Here is an 18395-nt window from a genome sequence, read left to right as displayed (position 1 = left end):
TAACACACGCACCGCCTCCCCTCAAGTTAACGCATATGTGTATGAGGAAATTATGTTAACGAGGCGTGCCCATATATGGAGTGATTGGGCGTGGCCGCTGAACCGGACATAATGAATGTAATGGACAGGATTAATGGGTAAATTACGTTAATGAGCCGCCAGTGGTATTTGTTTTAATGGAATTTAAATAGGAAGCAACCAAGCAGACTCAACATACGTCACCCGGGCCTTTGAAGTTAAGGGAATAATAAAAGTTTACACTAATTCGTAAAAATTGGTTCTGCTGAAACAGAAGTTTTCAGTTTCAATTTCATTTATTAGGCATAACCCTGTGAGCCATGCGGCTCTTGACTCGGGTGCAACCACAACAAAAAAACACATCAACAAGAAACATCTTAAAGTGACTACACGCAACATAAAAATCCTGGAAAAAACGGCAAAGTCTTCCACAAAAAAACACAGTACTTCAACGCTGTGTGCAAAAATCACTGTTGTGTACAAGTCAAACAATAACAACCATAACACAATGCAGATTAAAGTTATCAGGCTAACTCTGTACTCCAACAAACATAGCTAAACCAAAACTTTTCAAAATCACCAAAATAAAGCTGTCTTGTATCTTGGTCCACTTGTGAAGGATGAAGGCAAAATAACTAATCTCCCCACATTCTGAGCGTTTGCATCTCCCTCAGCATTGATAGCGTCCCTGAGATGAGCATACTGTTTTACACGCAGGCGTTTTTGATTCAGTTGAATGTAAAGAAGGCGTTCACTCTTAATTTTGGCATACTCATCGACAACATACAGCAGGTTATCATTCAGAGAATCGTCATCGGTGTTGGGGACCGTCCATAAATGACGTCACGCGCCTAGGGGGGGGGGGGTCAGACATTTGTGATGATGTGTGATGAGGGGGGGAGGGGGGTTTGAGAAATGTGACGTCACATCAAAATGCGCAACTTTAAATAAATATATAGATTTTTCCAACTGATCTGTGTTATAAATGTCATTTCTATATGATTCCCATCATTTTTTCTAGTCAAAATCGCAAAATTTGCGGAGAGCTTCGCTGTAAATACAGGGAGAGACGAGAGGTGAGGCAGTGACGCGCTCAGCCTCCCCTCTGATTGCGCAACCCCTCAGAAACTGTATGGAGCGCGGGCAATAAGCGCGTGCCTGTTACTATCTCAGTATGTCACCCATGTAATGTTTGTAGACACCTTAATTACATGTCCTCGCCTTCCATAGTCCAGGTAACTTATTTCACGTATGTGTATAAAGATATTTAGGCTCGCTGGTCTCGTCATAAAACTGCAATGGAAAAGCACCAGGGGAGGCAGCTATCACATCTGCCTGTCAGACACGCCTCCCTCACTGAAGACACGCCCCCCTCAGTGAGGACACGCCTCTCTCAGTGAGGCAGCTATCACATCTGCCTCACTGAGGGGGGCGTGTCCTGAGCCTACGTAATTGACGCTCGCTCTTCCTCCACGTTAGCCAGCTCTAGCAAAAAACATTCAGTGGCTGCAAAAACGGAAAACGTATATCTAACCTTACAAAAATTTTCAAAATTGGACTTTCAATCAAAACAGGAAGTGATAAACAATGGAAAACAAATGCCTGAGCTTAAGGACCTACTTCAAACGAAGGGACAGAAAATAACATTGTCGTTTCAAATGGAGTGGTACCAACTAAAAGACTGGCTGTGTGGCTGTGCTACGAAGAATCACCTTTACTGCTTTCCCTGCCTTCTGTTCTCCACTACCGACAATGTTTGGACTAACGCGGGATTTTTTTACTTGAAAAATCTACCGAGCCTCAACAAACATGAAAAATCGACAACTCACATTCAAAACCAAATTTCTGTAAAACTTTTGGATAGATCTGTCTTTGAATGAACAGCGGAGATTAAATATCAGCATCCACAATGCTAAGCTAAAGGAAAACCGTGAGGTTTAAAAAGACATTATTAATGTGACCTGCTTCCTAGCCAAACAGGAATTAGCATTTCATGGTAACGATGAGAGTGCAAGCTCTTCTAATTGTGACAACTATGTGGAGCTATTGTATGCGCCGTCTTCCGATGACGATGACGACTCGCTCACTCAAGACCTGCCGACCCTGGGTGCCGTGGACCCGGTTACTGTAACCACGTCTGGTGCGACCATAGCACCGAGGAAGAACGTCGGGGCAGAACCGTCTTCGTCTCCGTGCACGGACGACGGCTGGCGGCGTTTTGCAGAGCAGATCGACTCTCTCCGCACGGTTCTACTCCAACTCGTGATGCTAGTCGCGTCGTCTGCGGCGCCGGGACGGCCACAGGACATGCTGCTGAGTGGTGACGAGCAGGGCTCTGTTCGGGGGGCCTCGGAGGGTCCCCTCGCGCAGTACACGGCCGCCATTATGGCCACGTGGTGCACTGCCGGGCGTGACGGAGCCCGCCGGAGACGGTGGAGTGAGGCGCAGCCATCGTCTTCCCCACATCAAAGAATTCGTCACGGGCAGCGACTGGAGAGCTTTTACCTGGCGTTTCGAGTTGGCATTCCGTTCGGTGTGGTGGATGGAGGATGAGGCTTTGGGCGCTCTACTTACCCTTCTCGACGACGTGTCGCTAGCAGTATTCCGCTCCTTTTCTTCCGACAGGAAGAAGACATTGAAGGACGCATTAGCCGAGATGGCAGAAGTTTACGAGCCACCTTCAGACACTCAGCTGAAGTTTATGCATCGTAGGCGAGGCCGTAATGAATCTCCTCTTGCCTACCGGGGTGCTCTGTTGGCGCTTGCGATGGCCGCTTACCCCGACACCAGACCTGATGTGCTCGACCCTCTCATTTTGGGCAAGATGCTTGAGTTGGCGAAGGACATGGGCATACATTGCCAGTGTGCGGCCATGAGCCGCTGACGTCCTGATGGGCCGCTAGATGCCTCAACACGCAGGACAACTTGCAGCGTTGGGCACAGATGGCTACCTGGACGGGGGACTTGGCTCGAGATGGTGAGCCGAAGGGATGGGTGCCATCGAAGGTCATCCACATCCTGGACGACATGGGGATCAGGGATCTGGCCGCCGCCGCTCCTCGCTGGGATCCGCGGAGGAGGCCAGACTCGCGTCGTGAAGGGTCCTACAATTTGCGTGGAGCCGACGACGGGGCTACTGTGACGTGTTTCAAGTGTGGATGCTTGGGCCACTTCGCCCGGGATTGCCGGAGTCGCCCTCATCCTCCACCGCCTCCCGAAGCTTCAGCTCCAGCGCTGGCTCCTCCGTTGGTGGACCATAACCCCGGCCAGGCAAGTCGGCACGCATCAGACACCCGGCATCAATTGTCATCTCACACATCTTTCAACGTGCGGAGTAATCCACTGCTCCGCGATTCAGAAAATGTTGTTGGGGATTGGCCGTTATCAATAACACAATGGAGAAAGTTGGCGCGCTGCGTCATGGCCGCGGCAACGGGATCCTCCAGGGTGCCGGGTTCCATACAGGGTGTAGATGTTCAGGTGTTAGTGGACACTGGGGCATCTACCACTATTATCTCCGACGTGATTTTCCAACTCCTTTCTATTCCCGTCTCACGGGTGCGCCGGGCTTTGATGCTTGTGTAATAAAAGACTCGGACGCTTCTCTCTGTCCTGTGTCCTTTATTTGGGTTCGATCTCTTTTCCTCACGGTACTCCCCTATAACCTCTCCATTCTGCAGCCCCAGTCTGCTGTCGCTCACGTAGCCCCCACTCTGCAGCCCCAGACTGCTGTCGCTCACGTAGCCCAAACTTCCTCCTAGCAGCCCCGCCACTGTCACGTCGTGCAGACCCCTGCTGCCGACTCCTCCCTTGCAGACCCGCTGCTCTCTGCAGCCTCCTCGCTGCTCCTCCTGCCCCGGAGTCGGTCACCGTTGGCCGACGGTGCCGATCCTCGTGGCTCGGGTGTGTGGCGACCTCGCCACTCTCTCTCACCCTTCGCCCTGCGTGGCCTCTCACTTTTCCCAGTCCCCGATCACTCCCGACTGCTTCCCGGTTACCCCCCTTATAGACCCTTACCCTCTCCCCCACGTGACGTAACTCCTCCCCCCATGACGTCACTTCCGGAAGGTCGTTTACGCCCGCATTACACTTGTATTTCTGCCAATGGGGGTAGTATGGGTATCATTGGTCAGGTGGACGCACATATTGCCATTGGGAATGTCGCAGTGTCGGGGCCAGTTTTGATTTCCAGGTCCTTGGCAGTGCCCTGCTTGTTGGGCACTGACTTTCTTCGAAAGATGCCTGTTAAAATCCTTGTCGATCAGGGATGTCTAGAGTTGCCAGCAGGCCGTAAGATGTTTTTTTGCCGTCCCCGCTCAGTCGTTCTTCACTATGCGCTGCAGTGCAGGCGCTGGCAGATATTACTGTTGAAGTTCCTCCGGGCTTCCAGATGCTCATTCCATTGCGATATATCGGAAAGGCTTTGGCAATGCAGATGCGGCGGCGGGTATACTCTTATCCCCATCAAACACCGCTACCAAGAGTCTTGCTCTTGTGGGGGCCCAAACGATTATCCGTTCCGGAGAGGCCCCGTTTTTGCTGGTTTTGAATGGGGATCCGGAAGGAGTTTTAGTCCTGGCTGGTATGGTCTTGGCTCATCCCAATACCGCCTTTACAGACCACGATGGGAGCGAATCTGGTGGATTGGTGGGGGCGATTCATCCTAGCGTGTTGTCCGACGATCGTTGGATTGCAGAACTGTGCCGGGAGAATTCGTCGTTGGCCGCTAAACAACGCGGCGAACTACGGGCGTTGCTGTCCGACTACGCCAATGTTTTTAGCAAGGATGACTTCAATTTGGGTCGCATGTCGCTCTTGTCCCACCATATTGATACCGGGGAGGTGAGCCCTATCCGACTGCATTCTCACCGTTTGAGCCCCACGGAGAGGGAACGCGTGCGGAGCGCGGTGGATGAGATGCTGGCCGCTGACATTATCTTTCCGTCTAATAGCCCGTGGGGAGCACCTGTTGTTCTTGTTAAGAAAAAGGATGGTAACCTCAGATTCCGTGGTAGATGCGTACCCTCTGCCACGGATGGATGATTCCCTCGGTGCGTTGTCGGGTGCGCAATACTTTTCCACTCTCGATCTGTCTTCTGGGTTCTGGGAGCTGCCCCTGGACGATTCTTCGAAGCTGAAAACCGCATTCCGCATGCCTCAGGGACTTTTCCAATTTAACTGTCTTCCCATGAGACTGAATTCTGCTCCCGCCACATTCCAATGCTTGATGGAGCATGTTTTGGCTGGGTTGCAATGGGACACGTGCCTCATATATTTGGATGACATTATTGTGTTCAGTCGTACGTTCGAAGAACACCTTCGGCGATTGAAGGCTATTTTCGACAGGATGCGGTCTGCGAATCTCAAATTTAGACCTAAGAAATGTCATCTGTTGCAACGTTCCGTGCGTTACTTAGGACACAATGTTAGCTCTGACGGTCTCGCTATGGACCCTGACAAAACTTTTTGTGTTCGTGACTGGCCGAACCCTACTTGCGTGGGGGACGTGCATAGTTTTGTCGGGTTAGCTTCCTACTACCGTCGGTTCGTTCCACATTTTGCTACTATCGCTAAGCCTCTGCATGTCATTACGGCAAAGAATCAGAGATTTAAATGGGGACCTGAGGAAGAGGAGGTGTTCAAGGCCCTTCGTGATCACTTGGCGACCGCGCCGAAGCTCGATTATCCTGACTTTTCCTTGCCGTTTATCTTGGATACTGATGCCAGTGGTACAGGCATTGGCGCCGTCTTGTCCCAGTCCAAGAATGGTGTGGAGAAGGTTGTTGCGTATGGTAGCCGTGTCCTCTCACTGGCTGAGAGCCGCTATTGTGTGACGAGGAGGGTACTATTGGCGACCGTCCACTTCGTACGTTAATATCGACCTTACCTGTACGGCCGGAAATTCATTGTGCGTACTGACCATGCTGTCTTCCATTACTCCTTGGAAATTTTGCGGTGGCTGATTCCGCGGAGCATGCCAGCCCAGGGCCGGCTGACAATGCGTTGCACCTGCTGCGCTCGGTATGGGTGCGCGAGCAACTACTGGACGACTCTTTGGTTTCCTTGCGATATCAGGCTGACGGCTTGCATGCGTCCTCGGCAGCGGACGACTCACCACAAGCGGTGTTCCAGGACGGTCTGTTGATGTGGAGGGAAGATTTGCTGGGCCGTTGGCGTGTAGTGGTTCCCGTTGCGCTTCGGCATGAATTGATTCGGGTGTTGCATGCTGAAAAATTGTTACACCTGGGCGTGCAAAAAACCTTGCTCACGCTACAGAGAGATTATTTTTGGCCTGGCATGACATCCGATGTCGCCAATGCTATCCGAGCCTGCCCAGAATGCGCTCGATGGAAACCGCCGCACCATAAATATATTCCACCCTTGAAGTCTATTCAGGTTACACGGATTAACGAGCTGGTGGCCCTTGATATCCTCGGGCCTTATCCTCCTACGACCTGAGGCAAAAATTCCTGTTGGTGGGGGTGGAATATTTTTTACGGTGGCCGATGGCGTGGCCTTTGCCCGATCAATCGGCGTCTTCCATTTTTGAATGCTTATGTTATGGACAAAGGCGCCCCGGAACAATTGCTTACAGATCACGGTCGGAATTTTTCGTTAAAATTACTACGCAATGTTTGTGATGCGTTATGGATTTCACCCTACCACCCGCAAACGGATGGGATGGTCGAGCGATTGAACCGTACCTTGTCCGCCATGCTCTGCCACACTGTGAGTGAGAAACAGGAAGATTGGGACCTACAAATTCCTATCGTGCTCTCCGCCTATCGTATGGCCCCACATGCTTCCACCGGGTACTCGACGTTTTTCCTCATGTATGGACGGGGGAATGTACCACCAATTGGCGTGCAGTTGGGAACGCCCATGAAAGGGCCCAAACAGACCCTTCCTGAACACGTCTGCGACTCCGTACGCCGCGTTGCTGAAGCGCGGGAGGCGGCGCAAATCAGCATGGCCAAAACCCAGGCTCGTAACGAGCGGTGTGCTCGCTGGTCGAATCGCGACATGCCGTGGTCTGTGGGCGACCGGGCCTGGCTTCATTGCCCCCAGGTGCCGGTGGGCACCTCTCCCAAATTGCACAGACCATGGGAGGGGCCTGTGGAATTGATATAAATTCGACATCCTCAATGTGTGCGTATCCGGGCAGGTCCACGCCGTTGGTTCGTGCACACGTCCCGGTTGAACCCTTCTTTCCTACGCGCGTCGATCCGTCATCCCCAATGATTACCTTGCCGGTGTCTGATGCGTCCGACGCACCACCCCAGTTGCTGGTTGATCCCCCGAAGGGCCCTGTTTTTCCGCCCACAGACGCGTGGCCCCTGAGGACTCCTTCTGCTGTTGATGACCCCGCTTGGGCCAGCGCTTCACCGGCCGCGTCCTGCCTCCCGCTGTGTCGAAGGCAGCGGGGCCTCACGTGTTTTATTGCACATGTACCAATCTGATCTGCGTGCTGTGTTCCGGATTATGAGCGAAAATCCCGATGGTTGGGACAATGACACCCTGATGATGGCCGCCGGATATGATCTCTGGCTGTCAACAGCATCAACATGCTTATTCATAATGACATATGAGGGCATTTTCAATGAAACCGATGCACTCTTTCGTGTGCTGCGGAATAAAGTAATGGGCATTGGATTCTGCTGTGCGCGAATCCGTGACATAATTGGAGTTGTGGAACGCCAGAGACATGAGTTAGACAGTTTCTACGATCGATTCGAGCAGAAATTCTTCACACTTGGCCTGACAGACAATGCCCGAAATAAACAACTGATCAAAGATGAGAGGAAAAGATTGATTATTTCGGTGAGCTAACTTTCCTTGGTTTGGTTGAATACATGAAATTGTATGAAATGTCACAACATTTCGATGATACCAAACTGCAGAACCTATCAAAATACGCAAGACACTTTGACTTTGATAGACTAAAGGCTGACCTTATCGGATTGTATAGTTCACAAATAGAGAGGAACGAATGCAAATCACCCGGACAGCTCCTCAGCTTTTTGGCCCAGAATGATCTGATGCAGACGGTTCCCGAGGCGACAAAGTTAGTGCTCACTATATCAGCTTCAACAGCGTCCGTTGAAAGGTCGTTCTCTGCTTTGAAACGACTCAAAACATACAGTCGGAATCGGACTGACCAAGGACGAATTTCATCCCTGGCAATCATCTTTATTGAGACGGAGTGACTTTTAAAACTAAAACAGAATAAAGAGAACTTCTACAACAAAGTCACTGACATATTTGTTCAGAAGGATAGGCGAATGGACTTCATTTACAAGGTAAGACCATGCAATATATATATTTCATTTGTGTTGAATGAGTATGAAGAGAGGAACTGCATTCGCCTCTAAAACGTGAATCGAATACGTAACTGACCTGTGTGCGTGTGTTGTAAAGACTGCTGATATGAAATATGAAACATACGGCCGCCTCACCAATAGTCATTGTGCAACCTGCCAATTGAATGGTGAATTTAAGCTACCTCTATCGGGTTCATACGTGTGCAAATCTGGCGCTGACACTAGCCAGTGCCTCCCCAACCATTGACCGCACGTCACTGATACATAATACTGTGTACACAAAGATTAAGATTTCCCCCCAATAGCAATTACAGATTGTTGGGGCAAATCCTGTTGGCAGACGCCTATGAAAGCCGGCACGGCACACGAGGGAGTGGGTGGCCAGCACCATGCCCGGCCGCCTTTGTCTCCCCAGTGGCGATATTTGCACATCGCACCGGGTACTCATTTGAGGCTGAGTCGACCTTAGGGGAGGCCCGAGACCGATTCAGAAAATCGTCGCCGGTGTCGGCCGTGAGCAGGAATCGAACGCGGACCTCCGGAATCGTAGTGCAGTGCGAACCGCTGCACCACCGCTCCCCTCACCACAACTCGCCGCCTCTGACGTCACCCCTCCACGTGCCGTCTTCGGCGCGAGACCCGCAGGGAGGTGTACCCCGCTAGTGACGTCATGTCTCGATTTTATTATGTTTTATTTTTATTATTTTATAATATCCCTTCTACGTGACTTTACCGAAAGAACCAAGAAGATGACGTCATGTCATCAAGGGAACTCCCAGTTTGACCAAGCAGACGTGCCGTTGAGTCTGCTTGGTCGCTTCCGATTGCCATTCCGGTAAAACAAATACGACTGGCGGGTCATTAACATAATTTACGCAATAATTCCGTCGCCGGTTTATTATATGCAGTTAAGCAGCCACGCCCAATCACTCCATATATGGGCACGCATCGTTAACATAATTTATTCATAAACATTCACTTAAACTTGCGGAGAGGCGGTGTGGGTGCTAGTGACGTCATGTCATCTCTCCCGTCGCGTGCTTTTGTGTGACGTCACGAGACCCCAGGAGCTGCTTCTGTGCGCGCAACTCGCTCGGATCGGAGGTGAGAAGTTCACATCGTGATGTTGGTTGTTGTTGTTGTTTACCCAGGTACAGCCTCGCTTCTTCCCTCTCTCTCGTAGCGATAGCAATTGAGTAGCGGCAAGTATGCAATCGGTGTCCAGGCTGGAACGTTACTACGTGGGGCCGAGCCATGCAGGCCTTGCCTGACTGATTTTGCTTTGATTCTCTTCAGTTTAATTTGTCTTCACCTGGCTGACTACTTCACCTCTCGGGGGGGGCGATGCTTCTGCGCGTATTCCCGATTGAGTAATCTGCAGGCAGCTTTTCAACACTGGGATATTCGGATACCAGCCCAAACGTTTATTGTTAGTCGGAATGAGACATCAAAGCATTACACAATTACACTCGCCCACCAACACGCTCCCACTCATACACTTACACACTCACTCACTGTTAGCGAGTATCTATGAATGCCGGTACGGCACACAAAGTGGTGGGTGACCAGCACCACGCCCGGACTGCCTTTGTCTCTTGAGTGGCGATGTTTAGACACCGCACCAGGTCATTTGAGGCCGAGTTGACCTAGGGGAGGCCTAGGACCAGTTGAGGTATTTGTCACTAGTGTTGGCTTTGAGGGCAAATTTAACCCGGTCACTAGGTCCGTAGCACAGTGCGTTAACCGCTATATTAACGCCCACACAACAACAACCGCCATTCGCCACTAAGTGGCGGTGACGTCACCACTACGCTTGTGTCAGGCCATGTGCACCTTGAGGCCATGTGAAGTGTCGAGCGCCCGCTGGCAGGAGGTCACGGAGCAGACCCAGGTGCCACGGGTCGACTGAGACGACTGGCTGATGCACCACCTGTGCACCCTACTCTGCCAACTTGCTGTGCTTTATCCACCCGGCGCTCCGCTCGTTGTTGTGAGCGTCGCTCCTCTGCCCTCCGTTGTTGGGCGACTGCCTCCAACTGCCCAGTATAGTCCTTCACGGGCCTCCTCTACAGAGGCCGATCTTGACACCACTGGTGCCAGTCATCGGAAAGTCCACTCAGCTCCACATCCTCCTGTACCACATCACTCCATCTCTGCTCTAGCCCGTGCCGCGTCCGTTTAGCCCCCTCGATCCGGCCGAACAAAAGCTATTTAGGCATGCGGTGGCTGGGCATGTGGGCTACATGACCCAGCCAACGCAGCCTTGCCAGCCGGAGGAGCTCACCGATGGGACTTTGTCCACATTATTCAAGGATTTGTGAGCTCTCACAATCCAGCCTGGTTAAACCCAGGATGGATCGTAGGCAGGCCAGCCTAAATGTTTCTTACTGGCGAAGATGTACCATTAGGGGGTTCCACGTTTCACAAGCGTAAAGAAGGGAGGGAATGACCATGGCCGAGAAGACCTGAAGCTTCGTGCGGAGTGATAGATCAGGTAGCTTCCACATAGCGTTACGCAACCGATGAAAAGATAATGCCGCCTCGACTGATTCGGAGTGAGACATCTGCTGTGAAACCGGAGCCGGTCATGAGCACACTGCCCAGGTATCGGAAACTCTCCACAACTGCCCTATCACCAATAGGATAGTTGTGGGGGTGGAGTGTCCAATGGTACAAAATACCCAGGCAGGTGCTTAGTTTTGGTGGGGCTGATGGTAAGGCCCCACCTCTTGGTGGCAAGCTCCAGGTTCAGCAGCAGCGCCTCCAACTCCTCCTCTGAGTGAGCAGCAATTACCAGATCATCGGCATACATAACATGGTTGAGCAATGGGGAGCCATCCCTTGACCGCACCCGGGCATCGATCAGCCTCCCATTGTATCTGTACCAAATGGAAATTCCTCCGGGACAGCTATTGAAGGCTTCACTAACTACGTGGTCAAAATAGATGTTAAATAATGTGGGAGCCAGAGGACATCCCTGTCGCACCCCAAGGTGTACAGGGAATAACTCCTACTCCCGGCCACGTAATTTTACCCTGGCCAGCTCACCATCATGAAGGTCCTTAATAATATTGAGCAGAGGGTCAGGGACTCCGAAAGCACGAAGAACAATCCAGAGCCCAGGCCTGATGGTATCATAGGCCTTGACCAGGTAAATAAAGCAGAGATGTAGGTCTTGTCGGAATTCCCTACACTTGTGCTGTAGCAGACAGACAGAAATATATGGCATCTGTGCAGGACCGCCCTTTTCTGAAACTGCATTGGGGCTCCGCAAGCCTCTCCTCAGCATGCCTAGCAAGGCGATGTTGAATAATCCTTGCCAGGACCTTTCCCGGCACACTGAGGAGTGAGATGCCCCTGTAGTTGTTACATTCTGTGCGGTCCTCCTTCTTAAAGAGGGGGACCACCAGGGCATCCTTCTAGTCCTTTGGAACCCGTCTAGTGGTCCAGACTGTTGTTATGATGTCAAGTAGGGCAGTTTGTGCACAAATGTCACCCTCCCTCAGCATTTCGCTTGGGAGATCATCTCGGCCCAGTGCCTTTCCTGGTCTCAGACTCTGGATCGCCTTCAGTACTTCAACAGATGGCACCTCAGCCAGCCACTCACAGGGGGTGACTTCCTTCTCCAATATTTGAGGCACCGCAGCCTCAGCAAGGTCATCCCCACTTTGTCTCGCGTTATTTTCCTGGGTGAGGGGTTTCCCCTCCCCCAGGACCTCACAGAAATGCTCAGCAAATCTGAAATCCTGTTCCTCGGGGTCGGAGATTGGATCACCGTTCTTTCCCCTAATGACGGTAATAGGTGTGGCACTGCAGGTAACTTTTTTTAATGGAATTAAAGAGCGATTTGTGATCGCAGGCCACTGAGGCAGACTCCATCTCCTCAGCAACCCACGACCACCACCCATCCTTGCAGCGCCTCACGGCTGTCCGAACCTCCGAGCGAAGGTTGCGGTAAGCCTCCTCATTCTCTGACGTGGGATGCTGTAGCCGATGAGAGTGGGCTTGTCGCTTTTTCTCAGCCAGCTTGAACACCTCCTCTGTCAGCCAGGGTCTCTGGGGAGGTCTGGACCGTGTACCCAAAGCAGCCATTGCAGCTGCATGAGCAACAGTCATAAACCTCACCTCGACATCAGCAGGAGTGGTGGACGACGCCAACTCCAGCCGCAAGCGATGATGAAATTCTTGCTTGCAGCTTTCATCAGCTTGCTGAGACCATGCCACTAAGGGTTTGATTGGGTCCTGGGTATACACCCACCACCGGAGTGGAAGAATGGCAGGCGCATCTTACAGATGACAAGTCGCTGGTCAGTGGGCAGATCAGCTCTATGGTAGGTCCTGGTGTCAAGGACATGGGCCCGCATCCGCTGCTCCATCACTGTAGTCCAGCAGATGTTCTTGCTTGGACCTGGCATGCATCCATGATGTGGTGTGGATACGCCGATGCCGGAACAGCGTGTTGGTAATTACAAGCCCATGGGCTGCACAAAAATCTAGCAGCCTCCTGCCGTTGTTATTGAGATGATCTGGCCCATGCCTTCCCATTACTCCAGAACAAGTACCAGCATCATGACCAACTCGGGCATTGAAGTCACCCAACACCTGTGACACACTCACCCACCCACACATTCGCCCACACACACAAAAAGACAAAGTTTAAAGAGGTGAGTTTTCAAGATGGACTTAATTATGTCTATCGACTCTGTCTTACTAATCAGGGTGACCGCTTCATTTGACCAGAGTGGTGAACCTGGAATGCTGGATTGATGACGTTTGCACGGCAGTGGGTAGAGCCTGCTTGAACCGTGCATGGGCAAAACCTGCCCTGTCACTGAGAGAGGAGGCAGACTGACCAGTGGCTTCCACAGTCGGTGTGGGTGCCCTTGCCCTTTACACCCAAAGCTCGCTTAGCGCTCCTCCAGATGCTTTTATTCCTGGATAATTGAGCACCAATCGTTCAGCGCTACAAGGGGTCATCATAAACCCATTGTATACTACATAGGGATGCATTCCTGACAATGTTATATTTTTAGTATAAATAATATGAGGGCTTCATTGGGGTATCGGTAATAGTGCTAATAAGAAAACAGATGCTAAACATTAGTTAATAAAAATGATTTATAATATCAGTATTATGTACTATACTTACGAGTGCATTCTACTTTACTCATCCTACAAGGTAGTGGAGGGAGACAAGGTTGAAGGAGCTGCTGCGCTTTCAGTCCGGGTCATTCTCAGAGAAAGGCTCCAGGACCTCCCTGATCTTAGTGAAGCCCTCAATCTAAATTTGTGCGGCGAGGTTTTTTTAGGTGGAGCCTGAGACTATCCTGGTCGTGTGGGTTTTCAACTGGCTAAACGAGTCAATTTTTTAAAAATATAGTCATGACCACGAATTGTGATCATTAATTCGTGTGGGGTGGGGTCTGGTTGGCTTAGAGCATTCGTCGCTCTTATTGGCAGAGCGTACAATGAGCTGGGTACGTTTGCTTGGTGAGCTCTGCTGCGTTTTCTCACTTGTGAGCACTTTGTAAACTTACAAAAAATTATGAACAAAAATATCCAGGACGAAGAGTGCTGTAACAAATCGGCACTCTAAGGGTTGCACTAAGCGAGGTCTGCTTGTATATTGTGTGTAATATGTATGTATCTGCAGAATCAATCACATGGAGAAAAGAGGCTCGGCAAAGGCTGGAAGTAAAAGGCACCAATGCATCCAGTGTCCATACAGCACAGATCAGATGTGTAACTTGAATAGACATCAGACAAAACACACTGGCGAGAAGCCCTTCAAGTGCAGTGTGTGTGGGAAGTCATTTGCTCGTTCACAAACTCTTACAATTCATCAGAGAACACACACAGGTGAAAAGCCCTTCAAGTGCAGTGTATGTGGTAAGGCATTTTCAGAGTCAGAATCTCTTAAGAAACATAATAGAACACACACGGGCGAGAAGCCCTTCAAGTGCACTGTGTGTGGCAAGACATTTGCTCGTTCACAAACTCTTCATATTCATCAGAGAACACATACCGGTGAGAAGCCCTTCAAGTGCACTGTGTGTGGGAAGGCATTTGCTCATTCAAACATTCTTCATGTTCATCAGCGAACACACACCGGTGAAAAGCCCTTCAAGTGCACTGTGTGTGGGAAGGCATTTGCTCGTTCAGTAACTCTTCAAAATCATCAGAGAACACACACCGGTGAGAAGCCCTTCAAGTGCACTGTGTGTGGGAAGGCATTTGCTCAACCATTAACTCTTCACATTCATCAGAGAATACACACCGGTGAGAGGCCGTTCAAGTGCACTGTGTGTGGGAAGTCATTTGCTCATTCAAAAACACTTAAAATTCATCAGAGAACACACACAGGTGAGAAGCCCTTCAAGTGCAGTGTATGTGGTAAGGCATTTGCAGAGTCAGCATATCTTAAGAAACATAATAGAACACATACGGGCGAGAAGCCCTTTAAGTGCACTATGTGTGGGAAGGAATTTGCTCATTCAAAAACGTTTCGTGTTCATCAGAGAACACACCAAGTGCATAAGTCCTACAAGTGCATGGTGTATGGGAAGGCATTGACTCATTCAAAATCTCTTAAGAAACATAAGACAACATATTCAGGTGAGAGTCCTTTCAAGTGCACTGTTTGTGGGAAGGACTTTACATTATCAGGAAACCTAAAGAGGCATGAGAAGATCCACAAGGAGAAAGTGAAATTGACTTGTGAAAGTCAACATGCTGCAATGAGCCCATCTCTCATGAAACACGAATCAGAAGAAAATTCCAACTTGGCAACACAGCCAGAAGTGACAGTGAAATGTGAAGAAGTGAAATGTGAAGAAGTGACGGTGAAATGTGAATATCAAGATTCGACTCCAGGACCCAATCTACAAGTGGATGGAGGCAGCGTGAAGCAGGAGGAGCATTCTGATTTCGAGGGAGAGAGAGGCAATCCCCAGCAGTTTGTGGATGTGGAGGTGTGGGTGGAGTTTTTGCACAAAGCTGAGTAGGAGGGGACGGCACGTGTGAAATTACACCTTGGAAGATGTGTAACCTGGAGTTGGAGACGATTTCCCATAGCATTCGCCTTATTCACAGGATTCTATCATTTCAAGAATGCATAGGGGTGTAGGTGTCATCCAAGCATAGATGGGCTTTCTGTACAGATAAAGTTATTGAGTGTCGAAGTGAAATAGTCGATATGCAAAGCATTATGCTGCCTTATAAAACACGAATTAGAAATGCATTTTGATGGTTACGTATTAAATGAACAAGTATGAATTTTAACTGTTTTCATTACTATTAAAGTGGCTGTCATGTGTGGCCGTGCTTTTCTGCATGCTCCCAGTCTGTTTTTTATTGCTTTTTAAATGCCCTTTAATTAAAGAAAAGGTAACTTTTTGTAAAATTTACTTTTGGCTTCATACACTAAATATATGTTCATGATATCAAAATAATTTAATGTCGGGCCTACTTTTTGCACTTGTTTTGCTTTTAGTCCCTTTGGGTTTCATTTAATTTGTCTTAGCCTGATGTTACTTTTTTAATGTTACGCTCACAGCAGGCGTCTGCAAATCTACTGCACATCCCACCTGATGGCTATGTACGCACCTTGCATAGTGTAGTTATTGTGGTTTATAGTGTCGTGTAATGTCAAGTGTGCAGTGCATTGTGAATAGTATGTTGTAAATGTTGTGATGTGGTGAAATGTGTGTATGTATGGTGATGTATAGTATGTGTACAGTGCATAGTGTAAGAAGCCGTCTTTGGCTTTTCATGTGACGAATCGCACGCAATGTATCATTGCACTCAGTCGCGAGTTGCAGTTTAAAGGTGTCGAATGAGAGTAAAGTTCTGCATCTTGACGCTGCATGCCACTTGCAGTGAGGCGTGTTGTGCGCCATGCAGTTGCTGTAGCTGGTGTGAGCTTACCTGCGATGAATCGCACGTATAATTGTGCACTCTGCAATGTTCGTGTATTTGCTATGTAGAGCCAGGTGCTGGTGTTTTTTTTTATGCGTGTAGGTAATGTTCAGAGCATGCCATGCCCAACAGTGTGTAGATTTCTAAGTACAGTGAACACCCTCATTTCAGATTTGAGGTGGACGGGTGAGATATTCCATTATTCAAATAGAAAATCAAATATAACTTAAATAAATATTATTTTAATGTTAATCGAAAGCCATGGACTAGGTAATCTTTGACTGTTGATTGAGTTATTGGTGGTGAACATATTCACAATTAAGACGTTGATATTATTAAAGTAAATTTTTATATTTCAACATAAATTGGTTATAATTGGGTCTAGAAAATGAACACTAGTGCTAAATCCCATCAAGAGGTACTGTGCGAAGTGGAGGGTGATAGGTTTGTGTCTGGTCATGATTACAGGTATGATACGTTCACTTTTTTCCAGTTCTATTGTGTTTGCCGTTTTTTGCAGGAAGTTTAATATTCGAATTTCGCCGACCAAAGGCCGCCTTACTCTAGCGACTACGAAGGGCCTCTCGGTGTCTCGCCCATTGCCCCCACTGATGTCCTCTTCTCCCCCCCCCCCCATCTGTGCAGATATTTCTGAGTTTAACACGTGGCCTTTCGCAACTAATATCCATAATACAGTTTTTTTTGGGTTAGATCGCGTAACTAAAAAAAGTATGTCGTTAAACCAGCCACCATCCGACGCAGCCAATTATTAAGGTTTTTCACGGAAACAGAACATGCCAATTCGTTACTCGTACAGCAGTGTTGGAGAGCCAAGCCAGATCATTTACTATCGGAGTACGATGTTTTGCCAGTAATTACAACTAGCTTCATCAGGCGACAGCCAGATTTGTGCATGTAAAATGCACAAAATTGCCTGCATACGAATTTAGCCTTACATTCAGTTAATGGGGCGAGCAGAATAGGTGTTTTGGCAGAGGTTCCAGTCACAATTCAAAAAGAAAGCTTGTGTGGTTATTATCAGTTAAATATCCCAAATTTACATGTCACTATAATTTAATGTGTTATTGCTTTATTATTCATAATATAAGTACTATTGATTCATTAATGCAATATTAATTAGGAATGTAGCATATTTAAGAGGCACTACAGATATTTAATGCATATGTTTGGTGTGGAATATTTACATTTGTGTTGTTAAATAAGATGTTAAATGCTCTTAGATTTGAAAAGCGGCTGTTATTTATGTTTGCGGTAGATTCCGTGCTGAGGAGCTGCTCTGAGATGTGTGACGTGGAAGGTGCTAGGGATATGTTTGGTCATAATTGCAGATATGCAAATGTTCCTTGGAAGAACAATTTGAAATAAAGCATTTCCGTTTCACAAACCTCTGGTGCCCATCTGTAGTGGAGTCGCCCACTTCTCCGGAGGACAGAAAACAATGCAGAGTGTATGCTCATCCTCTCTGAGCTTCATTTCTTATTTGGCCGACCTATCCCCTTGTTACGATTCATGGGAGGGCAGGGTGGGCCGGCTACGCATGGAATTTCTCTAGTTTATGTACCATGTTAGGTGCACTTTTAAGGCCACGTGAAATGTCAAATGCCCTCTGGCAGATCACAGAACAGACCCAGCTGCCATGGATTGACAGAGCACTGGCAGACTCACCACCTGTGCTCCCCACTGCCACATCATTGCGTTTTATCTTCCCTGCTCTCCACTTGTCATTGTGAGCGTTGCTTCCCTGCCCTTTAGTGCTGGAGGGCGACTGCCACTTAAGTGTCAAGGAGCATCCTTTATGAATCTCCATAGGAGCTCATCTTGACACCTCTAGAACAGTCATCGGCAAGTCCACTCGGCTCCAGTGGTGACTTGGTAATGAACTACATCACCAGAGAGGCAAGACTCCAGACACTGAAGTGTACGTGGTGAAGGGGCGTAAACCGCTATTTGCTTGAGTTGCGATACCTTAACGAGGTTCATACACCAGAAGCCCAGATAATGAGACAAACGGCTTCTCGATGGAATGGGCACAAACCACAGTGGGCACATGATTGGCCGAGATGGGCAGGTGCAGTGTCTAGTTGGATAGGCAGTAATAGTGTAGTGGGTTCGAATTAG

At 49.0% G+C, this 18395-nt stretch overlaps 1 protein-coding gene across 1 annotated transcript; it reads left to right on the top strand.

Moving 5' to 3' along the window:
• Nucleotides 1-9352: 9352 nt before the first annotated feature.
• Nucleotides 9353-17661, top strand: LOC144737994 (uncharacterized). The gene is made up of 2 exons (XM_078620929.1): nt 9353-9443; nt 13993-17661. The coding sequence occupies exon 2, from the start codon at nt 14003-14005 to the stop codon at nt 15341-15343; it is 1341 nt and encodes a 446-aa protein (XP_078477055.1). The 5' UTR covers nt 9353-9443; nt 13993-14002; the 3' UTR covers nt 15344-17661.
• The last annotated feature ends 734 nt before the right edge of the window (nt 17662-18395 follow it).

Source organism: Lampetra planeri, chromosome 76 (genome assembly GCF_965212315.1).
Source record: "Lampetra planeri chromosome 76, kcLamPlan1.2.h2, whole genome shotgun sequence".
NCBI lineage: Eukaryota > Metazoa > Chordata > Hyperoartia > Petromyzontiformes > Petromyzontidae > Lampetra > Lampetra planeri.
Note: the sequence above shows the minus strand (reverse complement) of the source record. Positions and strands in the feature narration are given on the sequence as shown.